The 24066-nt window shown below is 36.6% G+C and overlaps 1 protein-coding gene across 7 annotated transcripts in view; it reads left to right on the forward strand.

Moving 5' to 3' along the window:
- APBB2 (amyloid beta precursor protein binding family B member 2) overlaps positions 1–24066 on the forward strand; it is a 180131-nt gene that overhangs the window by 111508 nt on the left and 44557 nt on the right. For all 7 annotated transcript variants that reach the window (XM_072406280.1, XM_072406281.1, XM_072406279.1 and 4 more), the window contains 2 exons: positions 4678–4824; positions 9258–9385. In XM_072406280.1, the coding sequence (XP_072262381.1) occupies positions 4678–4824; positions 9258–9385 (275 nt within the window). The remainder of the gene's footprint in view (positions 1–4677; positions 4825–9257; positions 9386–24066) is intronic.

Consider the following 24066-nt stretch of genomic DNA (forward strand, 5'->3'; position numbering starts at 1 on the left):
TGTTATCCAAAAGGTCACATCTGATCCATGCTTCCTATTATGTCTTCTTTTGTAGCCTGGTTTTCTCCTATGAACACTGGGCACCGTTAGACTTGTCCACCTTGACCCTCACACAAAAAAACATTCAGTATTTTGAGATACAAAGCACTGGTGTTGCAGCCTTGACTTGCTAGAAGTTCAAGGATTTAAACCAAGGCTTGTCTCATTTATAGAAGGGGGGGTCAAACAGAAAAGACAGGACACACAAAGACAAGCAGTAGTACTCATCCTAACCTTTCTGTTCATTTGATATTTCTCTTACTAAATGCAGATTACAGGTAGTCCCTGGGTTACATACTAGATATGAACTGTAGGTTTGTTCCTAAGTTGAATTTGTATGTAAGTTGGAACAGATACATTATTTTAATAAATGCAATTAGGACAGATGTTTGTCTCAACATATTATTAGGCAGCATGGTGTCAATTACTGTATAAAATCCTCACTGTAAGTTAATCACAAACAAAGCAAAAAAAAAAACAAAAACTTTATGAAGCCTAGACATTTAATACCTTCTGGAGCAAGTTGTACTTTGATATGCAAAAAGAAACAACTGCAGAGTTTGTCTTGGTCATTAAAGAGTTACAAGAGGCTGCAGAAGAGCTCACCCCCTAATATCACCCACAACCTCAGCTGTGTTTAGCAAAAGATTTCTTCTGCAAGTCATGCAAACAGCCTCTTCCTCTGATCCGAGAAGGTGCTAGCCCAATATAATTATTTTGCCTAGATAATGATCTAAATTATTTATCTACTTGTGAGCATATTCGGTAAAGCAGTAGACAAACAGAAACCATCAATTTGTATAAAAACCTGGGAAAAATGGGACTAGAAAGGAATTATTTTTTCCCAAAGAGAGTAATTATATTTCTTGTTTTCCTCCAAGAAAATAGGAGATGAGACTTAATGGGACACAATGGGCAACTTTGGGGGTTTTCTTAAGCTTCCTCTGTTACCTCTGCAAGCTAGAATCTGATTACCATGTTACGCTTATATATGAGATATGTAAAAAAATGACCATGAATTCCTTTTTCTGGGTAAGTTCACTGAAGCTGAAGGAAAGTAATAATGGTGTGTATGGTGGTGAAATAAACAAACTAGAGGATTCTCAGATTATTCCTGACCTGACCTCCAGAGTTGCCTGTCGGTAAATATAAGTGTGAGCGCAGCAATCCCACGGCTGTAATTTTATCGGTTCTGTATTCAGGAAAGGAAGGAAAATATTACAGTATTTGTTTAGAAATACATAAATTATTAAATATTTTGTTATCCACCACATTGCTGTATTATTATTAGTAGTGTCATTTTTCCAGCATGGTACAGAGGTAATTGGGGCAGTACAGGCAGGTCATTCTTTCCTCTATCTATTGGGACATTGTGCAGTTGTTTTGCTAGCCAGTTAAATTTTTTATAATTCACTCACAGATAAATAATGCAGGAATGCATAATTTAGGTTTACAACAAAATAACCACAAAAATTATACAGAAAAAGTTCCATAATGAAAGCACTATTTTGCCTTCGCCTTTGCCTTACCTACATGCAATTTCCCATGAAGTTCTCTTCCATGTGCAAGACATAACAGTAAATCAAGTGACCATGAAACATAACTGCAAAATTACTGATACATATTGCAATTATGAAACACTTATCTGTTCTGGAACAATTGACAATTACGTTAAGGCATTACCTGTAGTTTCTTTGCAGTAGGTGAAGGTATGATCTAATGCTGTGTAATTATTATATTAATATAATTAGTATATTTGTGAAAAAAAATAAAAATAAAATTGGTTTGTAAACGGAAAAAAGGAGTTGGCAGGACAATATAAAAATCAATATAAGAGAGTCCCCAGCCTGCTCCCAAGCTAGCCATCAAAGGAAACCTGTACCTTAACTACACTATGTACATACAAATACATGTTCAAACCACTGCCACACTACAGTGGTTTCCCCTATAGTACATACACAGGATTACTCAAACTAAGATCAGGCTTGCCTGGAGGCAACCCTATCTTCCTAAAGGGTACAACAACACAGCAGGAGCACAGGCATCACCTTTGTAAAGCAGCTGAAGACATCCAGTTTGTGTCTGCACCACATGCAGAAAAACAGCAATGACACGTGGTGTATATAGACGGAAAACATGCCGACCCTCTTCATTTTTTTCAATTATGTTGGGGCCTCATGCTACAATTATTTAAATTCTTTACTTTTTCACATTGATCTACCCCATAATGACAAGGTGAAAACAGAATTTTATAATTTTGCAAATATATTAAAAAGAAAAAGCTGACATAAGTATTCAGAAGTCGAGGCTCTGGTTGGGCCACTCTTCAACATTCACAGAGTTGTACCTAATCCACTCCTGTGCTGTCTATGCTGTCTTCTTTGGGTCATTCTCATATTGGAAGGTGAACCTTCAGCTTGGTACTGAGTTCCTGACCACTGTGGAACAGGTTTTCATTGAGGATATCTCTTTACTTTGCTCCATTCAGTTTTCTTTCAACCCTGAAACCCTGACCAGTCTCCCAGTCCATGCTGCTGAAAAACACTCCCATAGCATGATGCTTCCACCACCATGCTTCACTGTTGGGATGATATTGGCAGGTGATGGGCAGTGCCTGGTTTCCATTAAATATAACATTTAGAATTCAGAGCAGATAATCTTGTTCCTCACAGTGTGAGAGTCCGTCAGGTGCTTTTTTTTTTTTTTTGCAAACAAGTGGAACGTGTTTTGCAGGAGGAAAGTCTTCCGTCTAACTACTCTTCCAAAAAGCCCAGATTAGTGGAGAGCCTCCGTTTTGAGCCTTTCCAAATCGTGTTCAATTACTTGTTTATTACTCCAATCAAGGTGCAGAAATATCCCAGCAGCAATCAAGAGAAATGAAAGGGCATCTAAGCTAAATTTTAAGTGTTGTTGTAAAAGGTCTGAATCTCTACATGTGATATTTCACTTTTTTCTTTTAATTTTACAAAATTGTCCAAAATTCTGTGTCTGCTTTGTCACTATAGGGTACTAAATATAGATTAATGAGAAAAAAAAAGCAGATCCGGGCAACAGGCTACAACATAATAAAAATAAAAATTGAAGGGGTCTGAATATATATAGGACCTGAGACAGGAAGTTACACCATAACCATGTTGTTTATATTTGAGTGTACATTATCGTTCCAATATTAGTATATGTCCTGCCAAAGCGAGGACGAGTGTATATTATTATATATATCTGTATTAACAGCATGATAACACCCACACTTTGCAACACACTTTTACAGTGCTCAACCCAGCAATTTTTTTAAGCCGGGTGGGAAGAAATTTTAGGTGGGTGGCAGCCCCTGTATTGTGACCAATCTCTTTGGTAACCACCCAAAAACAGACGGGTGGGTGCTGAAAAGTGCCGGGTGGTGCGCCCAGCTAAAAGTGCCTAGGGACAACCCTGCTTTTATACAACTCTTTTACCTTTTGGTAGCAGTTTTGCCTTAGCTTCTGCTATTACTTTATCAGTTTTCCATTTTGTTCCTTGAGGTCTCGGGGATAATAGTTTCTGGCATAAATGCTTGGTTCTTGCTCTCATCTTTTCAATCTTTGCAAGCTTTTACATCCTTGATACTTCTAATGCAAAACAATTGGCTCAGATGTTGGCGCTGCGGTAACCAAATAACTTCTATAGAAGATAATGGGTCCGAGTTTTTTTTTAAAATCTCGCCAAGACTGGAGAGGATTCACTTTCATCAGTGAAGCTGGGTGATCCAAAGAACCTGGTATGAATCTGGTCCAGGATTGAAATGATTATTATTTTAATATTATTATTATTATTATTATATTTACAGGTATTGGGACTACCCTAATCGCAGACCACAGACCCTATGAGTTCTGGTCAGATAATAATAGACAGATAATGTCAGGGTCTTGGGTCTTTTTTAAGCAATGGATTACACTTGCTTGCATTCCTGTCTCATTGCCTTGGTTTACATTGGTGTGTAGTCTTTGCAATGTATAAAACCCCCCACTCCTGTGTTAGGTAGAAGATCAACTTTAGGTAATCTGTTTCCGATGGTGTGCTTACATCTTAGTTTTTTGCCAAGCTGTTTTGTTGTTCATGTTATTTTCAAGCTGTTATTTAATCCATTTGGTTGGGTCATGTACATTACTTCTTTGTAAGACCACTCTTTTAAAAAGGAAAAATAAGTAATGAACTGTAAATGATCAGGTACATAGAGAAAAAAATAAACATTTTTAAACACAATCTGGTATCCAGAATCTCAACTGCTTTTGGCAAGACGCATGGAAGTTCCTCTTAGGTCGGGTACACCCAGAACAAGATTCCTGACCATGAATCCTGCCCAGATAAGTGTGGTACAGAAACCGTGGAGAGGATGTCTTTGCTAGAACACATCTCTGACAGAGTTATAGACTGTTTTACTTTAGCCGGAAGGGAGCTGAATTCAAAAGCAATACAAAAGGTAAAATAGGAGTCATGAACATTAGAATTAAATTTGGAAGCCAAGCTATGAAGGATCCTTAACTTTTGATCCATTGATTGTTGTTGTCATCATTATTTTATTGTAATATCACTTGTTATTTTGTATTTGTTTTTGTTTTTTTGAGTTTTTTTGCCTATAATTTATTTGTTTATTTTCTGCAGTGCTTCGCCGTTCGCTCTTTGGGCTGGGTAGAAATGGCAGAGGAGGACCTAGCTCCTGGGAAAAGCAGTGTTGCAGTGAACAATTGTATCAGACAGCTGTCTTACGGCAAGAACGACATCAGAGACACAGTCGGAATTTGGGGCGAGGTATGTACATAAAATATTGTTTTCTTCTTAGAATAGGATACTAAATATACGAAAAAAATACCAAACACTCTATATCTGTTTATTACAATTAATTATTTTTAAGTTTTTAAAATGAACTCTAACTTTTAATTTCAGGCACTTTTGTGTATTCAACTAGCAATTAACCATTTGCATTAACTCATTGGAAATAATGAGAAATCTTCTTTTATCAACCATAGTCAGTAAAATACAATCTATACAGTAAATGATTGTCCTCTGGACAGTATAATGCTATATTGCAGCTTAGACCCATATGTGCACTCCTAGGGTTTTTGTAAAACACCAGATTGTAGTCATTTTTAAAGCAGTATTTATTAGCGTAGTCCTCAGGTACCCCTAGCAGCTTGTGATTTCAGGTTTTCTGCCATCTTTCACAGCAATATGTCAGCATCATGAACCTGGCACAGCTATTCTTGGTAGTGCTAAAAACAAGTTAAAAAGAAAGTTTTCCCCATTTTCCTAACACCTGACTTTACTTCCTTAATGTCAAGCCAAAACTTCTTGTTTTTGTGAGTAAAGATTAGAACATCATGAGATTTTCTGCTAATATCTGGCATGATTTTTGTGTGCAGCACCATAGCTCAGAGGTTAGCACTCTGGCCTTTGCAGCGCTAGGTCCCAGGTTCTAACCTCCGCCTGGACTCTATTTGCATGGAGTTTGCAGGTTCTCCCCGTGTTTGCGTGAGTTTCCTCCAGGTACTCTGGTTTCCTACCACATTCCAAAAACATGCACTTAGGTTAATTGGCTTCCCCCTAAAATTGACCTTAGTCTGTAATAAGGACATATAACAATGTTTGGGACATGGTATTGTGAGCCCTTTTAAGGGACGGTTAGTGACATGGCTATGGACTTTATACAGCGCTGTTTAACATGTTGGCGCTATATAAATATTGTGTAGCAATAATAATAATTTCCCTTCACTTGCCAACCAACAAGCATGCACAGATTTTGACAGATGAAGAGAGAGATCAAGCAGGTAAGAATTCCTATTGTCTTCGCCTGTCCCTTTCTACAATAAAGCCCTGCCGTATAGGTCATAGGGAAGCTAAAGATTTTAAATATGTCCGCTGCTTGAAAACTACTTAATACTCCCATAAGCTGTGCACTATTCAGATATAAAAACTTTTTCACAACTCATCCAGAAACAAGAGCATAGCTTTTCAGTCATTTCTCTGCCATTATATGTACATATTCAATAGTATCTCTAATGTATCGCCATGTTGTAGATGCTGATGGTATGTACTAACCTCCACTGCAATGTTGCTATGAAATATTTATTACCTGCTGCAGGCTGGCATCTCTATGTATCTGTCTCTTGAGGTTTCACTTCAAAGAGACACAGCTGACTTGCAGTCTTAACTAGACATCTAGGTCACTCAGGAAAAAAGTTACTGCAATGTGTCTGGGAGTTTACAAAATTACAAAACGGTTTTTAAAATATTGCCCATCACACCAAGTTTAGTTCTTTGTTTTAGTATATTATTGCAAAATATCTATATGCCATTACGTTAAACCTGTGCTGTGTCCAGGTAGCTCAAAATACAGATTTACTTGAATGTAGACCTGCATCTTCATCCATCCACTAGGAGAGAAAGTCATTTGTAAGGTGTGAGAACATGGAGTCAGACTTTCCCAGGACACTGACAAAATCATTCTCCGTCATGTGAAAATTCTAGGATTTTATTTCAGGTTGCAGTGCTTTACAGATCAAGAGATTGATGCAAAGGTAAGTATATGCTGCTGGGAATAAAAGGGTTACAGCTTAAATCCAGGCAGCTGTGTAGCATCATTAATACAGATCTGTATTCATCATTCATTATAAGGGTTAATGCAACAAGCAGCATATTGGCAATACCGCTTGCTGTAAAGAAAAAAAATTGTTGCATGCACACTGTTGCTCAGAATGCAGCAGGTGCAGTGTGTTTGGCGCAGTATAATGGGGAATGTATGTAAAAGCATTTCTAATCTCAACGCCAAACCATAATGCAATGGGTAAGGGCTGAAAGGAGCTTAATGTCTCTAATTGTTTGTTGCCTAATTGTTGGTAAATCATATAGTGTTATGGGTCATTCACCTGTGTTTAGAACAATACACCCTCTAGTATTTTTAATACTTTAATATGTGAGAGAGCTTAGCCATCTATAAAATATTTCAACTAATGCATAAAAAATGTATAGATTGTATTATATATCTATATATAGCTATAAATGCTCTACCTTTAGGCAATATACTAAGGATGACATTGATTGTTTTTTTTAGTTTATGTAATCATGATTTGTTAGTGTGTAGCTACTGAGTTACTGAGTAATGTTTCCTCAAATTAACCACTCACATCTTCAGTATAAACAACATCAGGACTTAATAACTCCATAAATATTACTGTTGTCCACAGCTAGCAATGCTTTACATTGCAATTTGTTTTCATTTTATTTTCGACATGTGATGGCTCCCTACAGTGCACAGCGGCTGCAGGTTTGAACAATATATGAGGGATAGGAGATAGGTAGGCTTACAGTTAAAGGAAACCTTTCCTGTAACAAACATGAAGGCTGCCATTGCTAACATCCCATTATACAAATTCTAGTTGCCTGGTTCTGTGTCAAGCCATTGGTTTGAATGTCTTTAGACACTGACCAAGTATGCAGGTAAGGATTCTGAGTCCTAATCTGCTTATATGTTCCAGATCCGTGACACAGAAAGTCAGAGAATCAGCACAATAGTCTGACATCTGTCAGGTTTAGAAGTAAGTCAGCAGTGGAAGCCCCCATGCATGGAGACATAGGGATAAAACTTGAGAATCCTTCAGCTAAAATTTGTTGAGAATATTTGTAGCCAGCTGCATTTGTGTTCTGATAGGGCAGAAGCTACATTTATATTCTAATACTACAGAGAGGATAAAGCAGATGCATTGTTAAATACTTATGATCACACAGCCGAAAAAAAGGTATAATGGTCCGACATCCAACATTTCCTGATCTCTGCTGCATGTATTCATATCTGTATCAAATTTGTTCAATTGATCTGATGAATAGGTGTTTATCATTTAGAAATTTGTCAGGAATTTGTCATAGGAAATTTTGTTCAGGATGACACTAGAGGCAGGCATACAATCACATACCAGTGTTAACCATGTTCTCTATTTAAATGACTGTAAGGTGGATTTGAATGCTATAGTAGTTATATGATACACAAATTGATATTACTGGTATTAGTATATATCTATACTAGTACTACTGCCAAGCAAACCTAGGAATTCACAAATTCACAGTTATTGTGTAGTTGTAGTTAGGACCTAGCTAAAAATATTTTTAGATCAGATTGGAAGAGTTGTAACCTCTGCCTGTATCTCCAATAAAGAGAAACTTACATTCCCAATGAAACAGAAAATAAATGAAAATATCCTCAATATGTGTACAACAATTGAATTCTCTTTAAGTGGATTCTTTTTAAAGGGTTAGTTCCTTTGTCAGACATTTATTACTGTCTGGATATATAGGTATATAGGTAAGACTGCAGGTCATGACAGATGGACACATCTGATTGACACAACACCAGCAGCAGAATCACTACAACATCAAAAAGTTGGGTTTTACTGCCCCTGCTTACAGTATTCCTCTAGGGGTAGAATTAGAAAATACACCACCTGGCCAATAAAAAAGACGCCATCTGAATTTAACTATGCAAATTGCTAAAAGCCTTCAATTGTGAATATTATATTTCAGCTGGCAGCAGGTTATTTAATGTTAACTGATGCATTTAATAGCTTCTCATTTTTACAATTATGTTGAAGACGTATCTTCTGGGTGTGGAAAAGGAAGTTTATATGATCAGATATTTGGAGGTTTAATATCTCTTTTGTCTGGCAGAATATATACGGACAAACACCCCCAGAAATCCAGACTGCTAACCTAGACCTAATATGTGCAATACATACTGAATAATACTAATTACCAATATCACTAATGTTATTTTTTTTAACTATATTTCCATAATCTATGTGTTTCTACAAAAGTTGTTGCCTATTGTCTTTGATTAATAATTTGTAATTATTAATTCCTATATGGTTTGCTCAGTGTATTTGCATTCACTATCTTTGTTAGATTAGCCAGATCTTGTAGGCAATGAACTCTGTTTGCCCTCAAAGTAATCCTACAGCTCTACATGCTTTGTGCTTCTAAATCTGTGAAAAATAAATGTTATTATGGAAAATAAAAAGTTGTCAAATAATTGCTAGTATGCAAAAATGTTCCCACTGCTGACCTCTTAGTTATCAATGGCTTTTCTATAATATATACATTGGTCATTGTTATTCAGCCAGTACATGGCTACTTTATTGTTGGGGTTTATATAAAGTTCTCTCTCATGCTTATTCAATCTTTTTGTCTCATTACAGGGAAAGGATATGTACCTTATTTTGGAGAATGACATGCTAAATCTAGTAGACCCTATGGACCGCACACTCCTTCATTCACAGCCCATTGTAAGCATTCGAGTATGGGGAGTAGGCCGAGATAATGGACGGTGAGTGGACTTACAGTTTAAACTTTCACTGCTTGGTTGAAATGTTCCTTAAAACATAAGGATCTCTTCTGAATGATGCTTGTATCTTACATTTTATCAAACGATTCAACAGAATTAAAAAAATGTTTATGTAATATCAAGATTATGTATTTAACTTTGTTTTTAAAAACTACTGTTTGTATTTTGTAAATGTTTGGATTCTTCTGTGACCTCCCAGCTCATCAAACAGTTGACATAACCATTTTAATTTTAAAAAAAATGAGATACGAAATATCAGATATACATGTAACTTTCCAAAACTATCAAAATAAATAAATAATAAATAAATAATTTTTTTTCTTCTTTCTTGTATGCAGCAGAAACCAGTAGTAAGAACAATAAAAAAAACATTCTTTATACCAACCGTATAACTAATAGTTAACTTTTAATTGTTAAAATGTCTGGGGTACCTGACATTGGTGCCAGTAGCTTACACCCCCCAATAATAGCTCTCTATACCATTGGTAGGTAGCAGCCAATAGAACACCTTAAAAATGAACCTGTGCTTTGTCCATGCATGGAAAAACAGTAGATTTATTTTAAAGCCCCATCTACCAGCTGTACATATGAAGTATTTTATGTTGCTGTCTTGTTCCATTCAGCCATTGGGAGCAAAGAGAATTAGCTATGTAAGCATCATGAGGTTTGTATTAACTACTAATTATTTCATGAATATGAAAGATCTGAAACTTGTTTCCTAACAATAGAACTCAGAGTTGCCTTTGACTTCAGTTCTGGTTTTTCATGTTTCTTGATATCAACAGTGATCTTTCATGGGAGTTTTCCTGTGGTGAGCCAGTTTTGTGATGCACAGCACCTAGAAATCATTCACAAGCAAAGTTACTGCTGTGTCTATCACTGTTTTTTTTTTAGGACTTTTCCTGTGCTGGTCCCCAAAGGCCACTGCTTTTATCTCCCCTCATGCTGTCATTGTGAATAAAGTTCCTTTGATAGTAGCTGTGGTGCTGTCTCTGGAATACCTTACATCATCTCTGTCAGAAGCTATGCAAATCTTTGATTTACCACTTGCTGCACCTGTTCTTTCATTACACTTCTGAGTGCTTTCCTTTCATGTTGCATAAGAGCACATGACTTCATCATTTCCTTTAATGAGTTGTCATAGCTTGATGAAGTTGAAGTAATGCATTGACTGAAAATACCATAAACTGTTTATTAGGTTTATTTTAAAGATTCAGTTGACACAAAACTGATGAGGTCATTCATCGATTTCTTGTATTTTTTTTAAGGATTTGGGTAGTCAAATCTATGCACAACCTGTTTTATTTTCTACAAGGGAACCTCACTTTTACAGATACATTTCTACTTTGTTTAAGACCATAATGAATGCATGTAAGGTGTGTCTTACACTTATGGCTTGGCAATGGCCACAGGAAAGTTAGGACCTGAGGAGCCCTGGGATAGGTTTGTGTTTCAGCCATGGACATGTACATTGAGGGTGGGCTTGCCCTTTTATATAATATGTTTGCGGGAGTTATGGTTCAGGTAAAAAAAATGGTTACCTGGTGTCATTTAGTATACATATAAGGATATTTGCAGTTTGATTCTAAAATACAAGGCCAAAGCACACCAAGAGTTACCTGTCGAGAAGTCAGTAAAAATAAATTATCCAAAACCAGCTTGGGCATCTTGGTTACCCAGAATGTGTAATTGCACATATGTTTATGGAGACTGTGCCAGGATGGTTCATATCAACTGGTATTATTACACAGTATTTATATAGCCCCAAAATATTATGCAGCGCTGTACAAAGTCCATAGTCATGTCACTAGCTTTCCCTCAAAGAAGCTTACAATCTAATGTCCCTACCATAGTCATCTGTCTTTAACACAGTCCGAAGTAAATTTTTGGTGCATGTTTAGCTGCATGTTTTTTTGGAATGTGGAAGGAAACCGGAGTTACCGGAGGAAACTCACACAGACACAGGGAGAACCTGCAAACTCCATGCAGATAGTGTCCAGGCCGAGATTCAAACCTAGGACCTAAGACTGCAAAGGCCAAAGTGTTACCTTCTGAGACACCATGCTGCCCATTGGCCATCCTACTGCATCGTACTACTGTGAATGCCATACTAGATGTTCCAGATTCATAGCCATTGTTATGCTGAAATCCCCCTGTACAGTCTAGATCAGGCATGAGCAAACTACGGCCCACAGGCCCTATACGGCCCAATAGGGATGTTTCTCTGGCCCTTTAGGTGGTTTGCGGCTCTGGCTGTGGAACACCTCCTCCGGATCTGAGCCTGCCACGAGCCCCCAAAAGTTTGCCCAGGTCTGGATACTATGGTGGAGAATATATGAGTACTGGAAGTACATGAGCCTATTGAATTATTTGCAGGTTGTATTGGCTGTATAACAGCCCTGCATTTTTGCAATAAAGCAAATTATGTGTTACCCTTTATAGGATATTTTTGACACTGTCTTATTTCCTCGTTTTGTTTCGTTACGCACTTCTCTATAGACTCTTTTATGACAATTGCTGTATTACACATATTCAAGGACAGATGATGAAAATACTATGTAGTAAACGCATTAAAATCATAATTTTGCACTCCTGGATCTTGAAAACAATGTTTTAGAAAACAATGTCATTGTTGCAGTCTGTCAAGATGTGTGGCATTGGATTAAAGCAACTCCAGATTCTGCAATCTCTCAGATAAATGTTTGCAGAGAAGCTGTAGATTTCACATCTGTGGCATTCATACTTCATAGAATGTGATGTATTTTCTGTGGATGAGATGTTTGTCAGTGCAAGGCTAAGAATAAAAATGATACAGGAATGTGACTGTACAGAACATATTGGTATGGAACACTCACAGTAAATGGAATATGGCACAGTGCTGACAATGGACTTTGCAAGATAAAGTATGTCATAGCAGACATTGTCAGAATGACTGTGTGCTTGTCACCGGCTGATGAACAGAACTCTTCTCGTACAGATTGACTAGGTAATTAGTTACCATGCAATTTTGGGTTTCTGGGTTCCTGAAGCTAACATTTATAAGTACACCTATAAATAGAGCATAGTATCATATTTTTTAAAAATCATTCAATAGTTTATTTTACAAACAGCCAAAGGCAAGCTCAAGCTTTCCATCTAAGGACTCCCAATAATACATATCAATGGAAAGCCCTACCTTTGCAAAAATATATAAAGCACTCAGCTCAGATGAACCTAGAAAAAAAAATATATTTACTTATTTGGGGGGACATAAGTTGTACTATACATTCATTCCAACACAGGATACTTTATTTATAAGGCTGTATGCAGCAATATCATTGATTCTATAGGTAATTTAAAGGTCTAGTCTATTTAGGGTGGCAGTTTTAGTTGATACTGGTACTTTTTATATCTGTCAGAGACACTTGATAGGGAGAAATTTGCAACTACGTTTTGGGTGGTCCTGCATTTTTTTCCATTTTGTAGCATTCCTCTACCCTTATCAGAGTGCTGTTCCTTTTACATAAATATTTATCTGCAACCACCATTCCTGATAAATCCTGCATGACAACTTGTAATGGTTTCTGTAGGTTGTAGTGGTGAAGGTATTACTATATCTGATTCCTTTATATGATAGATTGAAAGATCTTTGGGGCAGGGTCCTCTCCTCTTGTGTCACTGTCTGTATCTGTCTGTCATTTGCAACCCCTATTTAATGTACAGCGCTGCGTAATATGTTGGCGCTATATAAATCCCATTTAATAATAATAATAACAAGTGTGCACTGAAGCATCAATACATCTCCTGATTGGCAGCATTTGACGTCCCTATGCCATGCTTATTGAGTGCTTTTTGGAGCAAATGTCATCACATTACCCACTGTAGCCTCTGTAGGGAACCCTCCTCCTGGGATCTATCCTTTGAAAATTAAACAGGACATCCAGAGCATGTAACCTGACTTTGAAGTATAATTCAATGGTACTTTCATAGTTCATTTTGTTGGTGAACATTTTTAATGAAGATAGAGTACATGCCCAGAGTTTAAACACTGAAATATGGCTTTATTCCAGTGCCTCAACTTCTACTTTTATCAACCAATTGGTCTCTCCCAAAAAATGTAAAAATATATGGAAATGGAAAATAAATTTTAGCAATCTGTTATTAAGTGGAACATAGATATGCATCTTGGCTTTTGTGAGCATGTAATTTTCAGGTGATATAATTAATTTACACTGATAAAGGGTAATGTGAATTGGAACCCTTTTAGTGGCAGTTTAGCTTATCTCTCTACATTGGGTCAGGGTTTAGAAGATAAAAGCTTCCTTAGGAGCATCAGATAAAATGATTTTCTAAGGCATTCCATAATGAAAGATTGATGACACACAGAGAGCTGCTGATTAAAGTTTAATTTTGTCATGTGTCTCCTGGCTTACCTACAGATGAGGCTTCTTTGGCTAGTCAGAGATTAGTCCAATAGATATTGTGTGATCTTCTAATGACCTCCACAGTTTAATTCTGCTTTATAGTATGTAAAATCTGAAATGAAGTAATCTGGGGTTTTGTAGCATGAGCTTCACATGCTTCTTTATTATATTACTAACACTGTCTTTCCTTTATTCAGCATTTTTAATTCTAATTGAAGTAGTTTGCATTCCATGATTCTATATTCTCTAGTAAGGCAAAGTCAAGTTATAGCATAAGATAGTACCGATATAAACATTAAAGCTATTCATGTAAACAGTCCTGGATTGTATCCCAAAAATAAACTCTGATTTTGATCAGTTTCGGGCTATTGGAAACATAAAAAAAAATGCACAGAACGATATTTTTGTGAGAACTTGGGCTGCCCAAAGATGGACAGGATGTAGCTTGGGTCTTTATTTTTTTCTTCTAGAAGGAATTTTGCATCACTCCCAGAGATACTTTGCTAAAAGTTGGAAAATCTCTGTTTGATCACCAAGACCTGGCAGTCAAAGGGATGTGCAAGCAATGCTCAGATTGGGATCTTTACTTCCAAAACTTGGACTGTTTACAGCTATTGTTACATAGGAATAATGGAATTACAAGAATGCATACTGATAACAAAGGTTATTGCTGACATTAAAACAAAGTGATGATCTTTGAGTTTTGCTTGCCTCAATGAGTTCAGTGTGCCCCCTGTATTACTAAAAGTGGCAGGGCCCCAACACAGAAGGTTTCATAAAATAGCAGCAGAAACTACAGATCTTCATGAACAGACAAACTGATCGTAAACAAACTCCAGATTCTAGATTGGCATAAGGAGTGATGACAACTGCACATAGAATGGATGATGGCTAAGCACAGACAAGCCGAGTGCAAATGCAGTCCAAACAATTTACTGGATTGATCTAGGCCAGGAGGTCCAGCATCTCTATAGACGTACAGCAGGGAGGGGTAGGGCAGGGCTCCGCGATCAACTCTCATTGCCTAGCGATCAACATTTTGGGCACCCCTGATCTAGGACATAAACAGACAAAGGTCAGACAAACCTAAATACAGAAAATGAACAGACAGACTAATCTGTTGATCCAGAATGAGCTGAATGTCCATTCTTAATTTTAGTTTGTGTTATACAGCAGATATCAGAGCTGCAGTGCTGAGTAATGACAAACAAGTGACAGCAAAGCTGAACATTACAGTTGGTCATAGGCAATTTTTGTGCATAAAAAGTTTTCACTTGAAGCCAACATTTGTAAATTACACAATTATTGCTTCAAAGCATATTTACTTGCCTATTATGCTCCAGATACATTTATTTAGCCAGCCCAATATTATATAGAATGTAGATGCATACCAAATTTTACCAAATGTCCTTGTCCATGCATCTTTCTATAGAAAATCACATTGACTTTGGCCTTGACTTGGCTTCTCTGATACATTTGTCTGATCAGTGAATGTTTTGTAGTTAGTCACACTCTATCTTTTTTATACCTAGAGCATTATTTAAGAGATTAATAAAGTAAATGAAATATAATTTGTGGCTCAAATATATATTTCCATAGTAAGTGAATTCACCATTTAGTTCTGTATTTTTAAAGTTTAAAATGTAATATTTTTATTACCTACTGATATTTTTAGTCTGCAGGTCTTATATATGTTGCCAGAAAAGTCTTACAACCATTGGCACGCCACAAATTTAGCCTGGGAAATGTAAAATATTTATACATAAGTTACCACTTCTTAGGCCTATATTGATATGAAAGGATCAAATTAATTAGAAGTAGAAGTATGTGGCCAATACTGGGGTGCAACATAATGGAGGGCATTAAATGGGAGATGAGCACAATAACTTAGAAAATTCAGTGCCATCTTCTTAAATGTGAACAAATTGCCCAAGAAAAGGCAAATAAGGTATCAACAGTATTGTCAGTGGGGTGGGGGGATTTGTAAAAATAAAATAGGAACTTATCCTATAAGTAGTAAAGGATATAAAGACTCGTTTACCACATTACCATTTAAGCTGATCAGTTTGCATGATGAATTCCGGATTAACAACAAAGATTTACTTTCATCTAACATAATCCAGGGTTGAATCCCTATTCATGCAAACCAGTTATTGTTTATTACTCATAATAACTTTATAATGTTTTTTTGTGAGAAATAAATCTTTTTCAATATTAGATATATTAGGCAGGAAGACTTAATTTATTATGAAGCCATATTAAAGTATATCCATCATTGTATAAGGTTAAGGGGCCAATTCTTTTACAATCAGAGTGCTTGAGTTTAACCATCATTGGTCTCCAGTCTACTAATATATTCCTATAATCACACAACTACTGTCACTTAGCAGTTGTGACTTTTTTCTGACAGCAGGGTAAAATTAAATAGGGAATCTGAATACAACAGTCAATCAAATCATCTCCTGAATTCTATTGATTGTAGGATTCTAATGGAAACTTTGCCGTGGATAAGGATAGATTCTAATAGCTTGACCAAAATGATTTGTTAACTTCAGAACTGTCAGCAGTTTACAAATTAAGACATTCCCCTACAGATAACTTGCACATGTAAAGTGTCTAGTAAAGAAGACATTCTGACAAGGTGCAACACATAACACAAAATATTTTGGTATATCAGTTTTTTTGCCTCATACCACTTTTTCAAGTTCTAAAATAAGTGTATTTAATTGCACAAAATGCCCATGGCAACGAAATATGTATCCACCATATAAATATTTAAAATATATGTTTGAGCCGTATGACTTATTTATTTTTTAATTGACTTTTATGGGTTGAAGTGTCTAGTCCCAGCCTATGTAGGGAGATTGTAGCTTGGAATAAAAGTAGGTCAGACAGTGTTTTCAGCGCTGGGAGTTAGTTTTTAACCCATTAGCTGCCCATTCAGTCACAATCCCCTGTGTGTGTCTTTTCAATCTCTTGGCTTGGGCTGCTTCCATAGATATGGCAATTTTGTTTTATGTATTCATTTGGAATGCATGAATAAACATGGCGGTTTAATGGATAGCATGAATTATTTCCTTATTTTTTTTACAACTTTATTAAAATGCGTATATTCACAGTACTGTTATGTGTATCCAGGCAAAAGCTGTTTGAAGGTATGATTCAGCCAGAATGGAAAATTAAAGTTACAGGGAGCATAACCTATTCTGTCGTAATGTCCATCCAGGTGTTGTCCAAATGTTTTTTTGGTATCATTGGATTTCTAATTACCAACATCCCTTCCCCCGGCACTGGTTACCAAGAAAACTTGCTGCCTTTTTCTTTCTGGCTTCCTATAAGTCTGAGGCAGCGTACACACGTTCAATATTTGTCGCTGGAAACAATCTTTTCTGATCGTTTCCAGAAACAAAAAGTAAAAAGATGAACGAATGAGCCCTGTACACCCAGTACCATTCTGTTCTATGGAGAGGGGAGAACAAGCGAGAGGCTGTGCTCTTCTCCATTGACTTTTATCATCTACTCAGATTCATTGGTATCCAGTTTGGCATTTATAATTTGGAATCCATGTAGTCAAGGCAATGGGTGAAGTTGTTTAAATGTCAGGAATACGACCAGGTACAGACACATATTGATATTCAATTGTAATCTGACCAATATAGGAATATATTGAAAAGTAAATGTTTTTACCATCCAAGTAACAACGTTCCTGCACTTTCCTGCATTTTCCATCATATTGACTGTTTGCTGCCTTTTAAACAGTAAAAACCAAACTGCTCACTAGACATGTCAGGAATGTCCATTCGATTAATCAGATGGCTCACCAGCTATCATTCTTGGTTGGAAATCTACCTATGTATGACCAATCTTGTAAGAAGAAAATATTTTTTCCAATGAAAATATAGAGAATAATAAGAGAACATTCAAGGATAATGGTTAGAAAAAACACAACTCTAATTGCTGCAACACTCACCAGCCCAGCGCTTTTCCCAGAAACATTTCTTTACTATCACAAAATGTCATCAGTTTTCTGGGGTATATAACTTTTTTCAGTCCAGGATATCATTGACTCTGTAGCCTGTGACTGAATAGTGAAGCAAAAGCAGCACAGTTATGAGCTCATCTATTTGTCTACCTATGTTCTCCTTCTATCTGTATTTTCCTGTTCAGCCCTTGTGCTGCTTGATATGGTAGCAATTCACATTTAGGTACTGCCTGATCTAAAATTCTTAAAAGAAGAACTTTAGTACTTCTTTAATTTAATGATGAGTACAGGGCTCCTTTAAATTGTAATTTTACATCTGCCTAGATGGAACTAAACTCTAGAAATAAAAAACTGCAATCAGGCAAATCGGAAGGAACTTTTTCTATCTTTTGCAGCATTAAAGGCTTTCTTGATCCCAAACTTTCAAAGCATAACTTATAGTTTTGCTTCAATTATGTTGGCACTAAGTACCAGCATCACAATGATACACCGTAAATATATTTGTAGCAATTTAAAAATGCAATTTTTTAAGGTAAACCAAAAGTCCAGATGTAGCTCTGTTCAAGGTCATAGGAAACATTGTAAAAATAAAACTCATTATTTCCAGACACTGCTGGAGAAGTGGGACCTTATGAGATATAGGTCAGCAGTTCACCTGGATTCCTGCTCTGTATCCTCCACACCTCCCCAGTGGCCAAGAAGACCCTGATCTTAGTGTTTCTGCTTTACCTACCAATAATGCCAGTCAGAAAATGAATAGAAATGTTAATTAATTATTGACTGCATGGCTTCAGCAATCATGGCCATAGGAAGACTCCAATAGACTACAGATTGTGAGTTCTTCAGTTTAACAAAATTGCTCTGTTTAGCTAGACAAATGTAATCAAGACGCATTTTATGCTGTTCAATCATCCCAAATCCATGACTGATTCTCCTGCAAATAAGCTTACACATGTTTAGGAAGGCTTTCTCTTCTGTTACATAAACTGGGATTCAGTGATAATCTGGGAAACATTTGGCAAAAATCCTGACAGGGCTGCAATAGATGACTGTAGCCACCTAGGCTTTTATCCCGGTCTGTGAGTTTACACCATGAACCCATCTTTAACCCTCTCTGCTTTAGAAATATTGTTTAAAGAACAGCAGGTTTTCTTTGGAGTTATACTTACACGTCATTACCTAATTTGAATGACAGATCTCCTTAAAAACAAGGACTTTGTACCAAAGGGCCTATTTACTTTTCCCACCCCATGCCAAAATGCTGCAAAAATAATTAAAGTAAGTGAAAAAAAGAACCAAAATCCTTTTCCCTTAGCTTTCCTAGTCTAAATTGCATATGAACACATTTGTATACTGTGCACTCCCTGGGATATTGTTGGAAAGAGTATGTAGTATGGAATAAACATATTACTTTTAGCCTTCAGGTTTTACCCCATACTTTTGCTGAACTTTGGCATGAAGGTAGCACAGGTAATAAGCAGACTGTACGTTATAGTGCATAATATTAGACTACTGTAAACTTCTGAAAAGTGAAGCAGCTTCCTATAGCTACCAGTCTGATTCCATTCTGACAACATTTGTTTTCTTTGTGGGGTCTCTTTTGACAAAGTTTTTATGCACTACACCAATATTATGTATTTTTAAAACTCTCCTTATACTTATTTGGCTCATTTTACAGCAGCAGTTGAAGTGATCCTTAGTAACTTACCAGCAATCAGTTTTCATTTTCTTTCTATATACTGATAAAAGCGTAATGTCTAAGTGTTTAGTTTTATTTTGCAGCTATGCATCCTGCTTTTAAATCCCAACTATCTGCAAATAAAAAAATCTTTAATATGTGTGTATTTGTGATATCAGATTGTGAGCTGTTTCACTGGACAGAAACCAATAAAAGTTTTTCTTGTACTCTTTAAAGTATAGCACTGTAAAAATACAGGAAATAAATTAAAGCCGCTTTCTTATTTTCCATTGTAGTCCAGTAATATATTGCAAAAACATATTTAAAGGCTTGCCTCCACCAGATGAGTTGTCACGCATTTCATTGCATTTTCCAGCACAGACAAATTATTCATCAAATGATTTTTAATAGATTGTATTTCAACGAATTGGCTGCATTGTAAAAACTTCTATATTTATGATTAAAATGTATCATATAATTCCCCACATGGTAGATTGCTGTATTAAGTCAAAGCAGGATCATCATTGTGTGGGCATTGTTAGTAATGCAGATAGGATTATTTCTTCCTGTAAAGGTTATACTTGTATTGCACATGTGTAGATTGTACATTTAAAACCTAAAATAAAGTTCTGAGTTTTTTTTTTTATTACTGGGCTATTCTGCTAAATATGTTGTATATGCATAGACCCAACACATTTGCTTCTCATTGTTCATGTCAAAGCAGATAGACATTTTCCAACTGTGCTCATAGTGGAAACACTGCACCATGGTGAGCTCACGGTTGCAGTCTGTGTTCCACAGGAAGCTGAGCAGAGCTCCAGAGACTGAGCAGGCAGAAGCCTTCTGTCATTATTTTTTCTGTAAAAACCATCCATTTTATTATAGAATCGAGCATTTAAAAATAACACCAGCTGTGCATTTCCAAGCAGATCACGTTGGCTCACAGCTGATGGCAATGAGAATTGTGTGGCTCCATATTGACAAGAATTCTTAGCCAGCCTAATCAATGATGCAGAATTTCTGCAATTTTCTGTTTAGGAAAATTTAAAGTTTATGATAGTTTTGAAGATATGTAGGTTGATAACTGAAAACAGATTAGAAAAGTGGGTTCTCATGCACCTGTGGATGGAACAGGGAGCAGCTTTTCAGTGCAGTGGCATTGCCTTACATGATAGATGAGGATGACCAGCATAATCATAATCATTTTGTTAGCAGTCAGGGTAACAAAAAAGCTAAAAGAATATAGAGCTACATACAGGTATATATGGAAATAAGATTGTATTTGTGTTCAGGGTCAGACTATGGTAACTAACTAGATTAGGCACTAAACAAAAGACAGAATTGTGAGCAAATCCCCATGACTGCCATGGACAATAACAAGAATGTAAGTTATGTCCAGCAAATGGTCAAATACAAACATAGTGATGCAATGGCATGGTGTGCATGCACCTGCACCACATATGCTTTTTCTAGTTGATTCCTTGACATAATTTACCTGGTTTAACCTGAATTTATAAATCTGTAAAAAATCACAGACATTCCAAATTGTGATAAGAGATACTCCTACATAAAGGATGGGTTAAATAACTCTTGTCATGGCCCCTGCATTGCCACGCAGAGGCAGGTATATCCGCTGCAATAGTGTTGTACTCTCTGGATATCTGTGTAAGTCTGTGTAATACATATCCGAAGCTCCACACATATATCATTAGGTATACAATTCTGTGCTTTGATAACTCATGAATCAGGTGAGAGAACTACCATTTTATCCATTTATAACCACATAATATAGAACAAAAAAGCATTGCTCTCTACTGTCCCTCGTTTGGATGGAGGGACCCCTTTTCGAACACAAGTCCCTTCTTTTTATTCTGTTGTCTTCCTTTGCGATTTGTATAAGCTACAGAGTCTCTCTCCTGAGCTTTTGTCAAAGAGTAAATTTTAAAAAGTAAATGGAATTATTGTATAGCTTTTGGAGCTAAATGCAAATTGCTGACTCCAGTGACTTCTTTTGTCCACTACATTTACTTATGATCATGCCAGATGGTAACTTGTGGTGTCATAGAGAAGACTATGGCCTCCTTCAGGCATGTGGCATACAACCACATGGTTAGCTGCTCATGGACACCCCTATAGGCACCCAGGAACCGTTTTTAGAGTCATCCCCAGTGTTTGATGAATGTTTTGTTTTGTGGTTTGGTTCACTCCACTGCAAGGGATTATAGGCCATCTCCAGCGCTGTAGCAAAAACTGCAACCCTGTTCAACAGCAGCTCACTGTGGTTTGCATGCATTCCTATTCAAGGTGATGGAAGCAGCTGAATGCTCAAGGACAGCCAGAAGCTACATCCGTCCAAGAACCATGCAGCAACGTGAACACAAATGCATGCACAAAATATTTCCTAACCTCTTCAATATAGTAGCAGAGTTAACCATGCAGTAAATTGTTGTGGTTTACTATGGGGTCTAAAAAAGGGCCAGCTGCAGCATCAACCCTGTAACCATATACATTTCACAAGGGAAAATATGCTAGGAGATGCTGAGTAGCTGCTGTTAGTATGACATGTCCCTCATTATCCTACTTGTAAGACTGAGTGGAGGTGGTGTTTTTATTGCTGTAATCACATTGCTCCAACATTACCTAATTTTCATCTTTAAAAAAACATGTTAGTGGTTGATGATACATTCCTGTACAATCTTCTTAAATTAGCATTGTGTGGGCATTAAGTATTTTCCTAGTTTGTTTAAAGCAAAGTAATGTGTTAATTGCTTACTTTGTAATTGCACTCTTCTGAAATCCACAGAATTATAAAATTAGTTCTAAAGAAAGTGGGAAGAAAGGCTCTCTTCTAATAGTTCATGTAGCCATGTTGTAAAATGCTCTTCATTATGACAAGTACAGTAATCTACTCTACAGTAAGCACACAGCCTCATGGGTTTGCTTTGTCTATAAATATTTTTCTATTGCAATATGCCTACATTTGGCATTCTTTTACAGTGCTTCATATTTAGAGCTTATCCTATCCTGGGCATATGTGAATAATGATGCCCTATTGTGCAGATGTCTACCATTTTCTCTCTCGCTTATAACCAATTATATCAAGCTAATATTGATTTAAAAAGTAAAGCCAAGATATTTTTATGTTGCGGTTTGCTTTTGTCTAAAGTACTTGCTATTGGATTTTGCAGCCAACCATTCATACTAACGTTCAGAAAAATAGAATTTAGTCCCATATTATAAATAAGTCAGATTGTCTAGGGACTATAGTGTACAGGCTTTGCATCCATTTGTTCCTTCTGGTATTTTTTGTTTATTCATTATTATTTAGAGATGGACAGGCAGCCTGTTAGAAATGTAACCTGGAGCATGCTCTAGTGCTGCCCTACAATTACAAGGCTCTATTTATTACTACAGAGTGCCATAAGTGTCTTAGGTATCCATAGACACAACTGCTGGGGATAACTAGTAATCAGTTACCTAAACACTGTTGTTCATCAGTTAATTTAGTAGCAGCAACCTTTATTTATTATCTATGTCTCTGTACTTACAAATTTGTAGCTTGCCCTACATTGCACTTGTCTGCATGTTTCTCTTAGTAAATTCAAAACTAATAAAACATCATCACCTACTTATATTGTAGCAGGTAATAACTAGAGCACAGTAGGGGATAATTCTGTTTGTGCTTCTAGCTCTTTTTCTTATTGTCGCAGAAGTGTAATTTTAACTTATTTTGATCCATGCAGGAAATTATGTTTGAAATGTAAAACAATAGAAAAAGCTAATTCTCACTATTGCATCGTGATCCATTTTACTAAATGCAGACACATCACTGTTTGTGCTGTAATGTACTGCCCTATTCAAATGAACTGCGAAATGCAGAACATAACATCATATTCTCTTAATACATACTGCATATTTTAGGACATACAGCTGTGCGGTATGTAGCAGTGGGCTCCTATAGTGTGCTCGGAGCGTCATTAAAATAAATGGCCCACTACGCTAGTGTGAACAAGTATTTCAGAATGCCAGTTTGATCATTGAAAAAAGAAGACTTATTAAACTAAACCTGTCGCTTTTCAGTAGACATGATCGCCCGAATTCATAAATAGTGCAATGAACAAGAATCTAACGTAACTAAAGTAACTTTGATTTTACTTCATTTTAGTTCAGACCAGTAGAGGATTGCCATAAGATCTCTAAGCATGAATATATACTATTAAATACAAAATCTGCCTTAAATACCTTAAATAGTGTACTGCGCTTGTCCAACGTTATTCATTGCGGATCGTAATACAAATAAAAGGAAGAGAGTGCAGTGGGGTGCCGCTCCGTTTTTTTCCACTCCCCTCTCCATAGAGCAAAACGGCGCTGTATGTACAGCGCTAGTTCAGTCTTCTGGCATTGTAAAATATCGTGAAAGATACTTTCCAACGACAATTATTGAACGTGTACAATGGTTCTTGTCCGATAATCAGCTCAGGGCCTTTATCGGACGAGAATCTGCGTTTGTACAGCGCTTGTCGTCCATCGTCCAAACAACCTCCTCGCAGATGCACAGACGATGGACAACAAACAATCTTAATGGAAATGAACGGGGGAG

This window comes from Pyxicephalus adspersus, chromosome 3 (assembly GCF_032062135.1).
Source record: "Pyxicephalus adspersus chromosome 3, UCB_Pads_2.0, whole genome shotgun sequence".
NCBI classification, from domain to species: domain Eukaryota; kingdom Metazoa; phylum Chordata; class Amphibia; order Anura; family Pyxicephalidae; genus Pyxicephalus; species Pyxicephalus adspersus.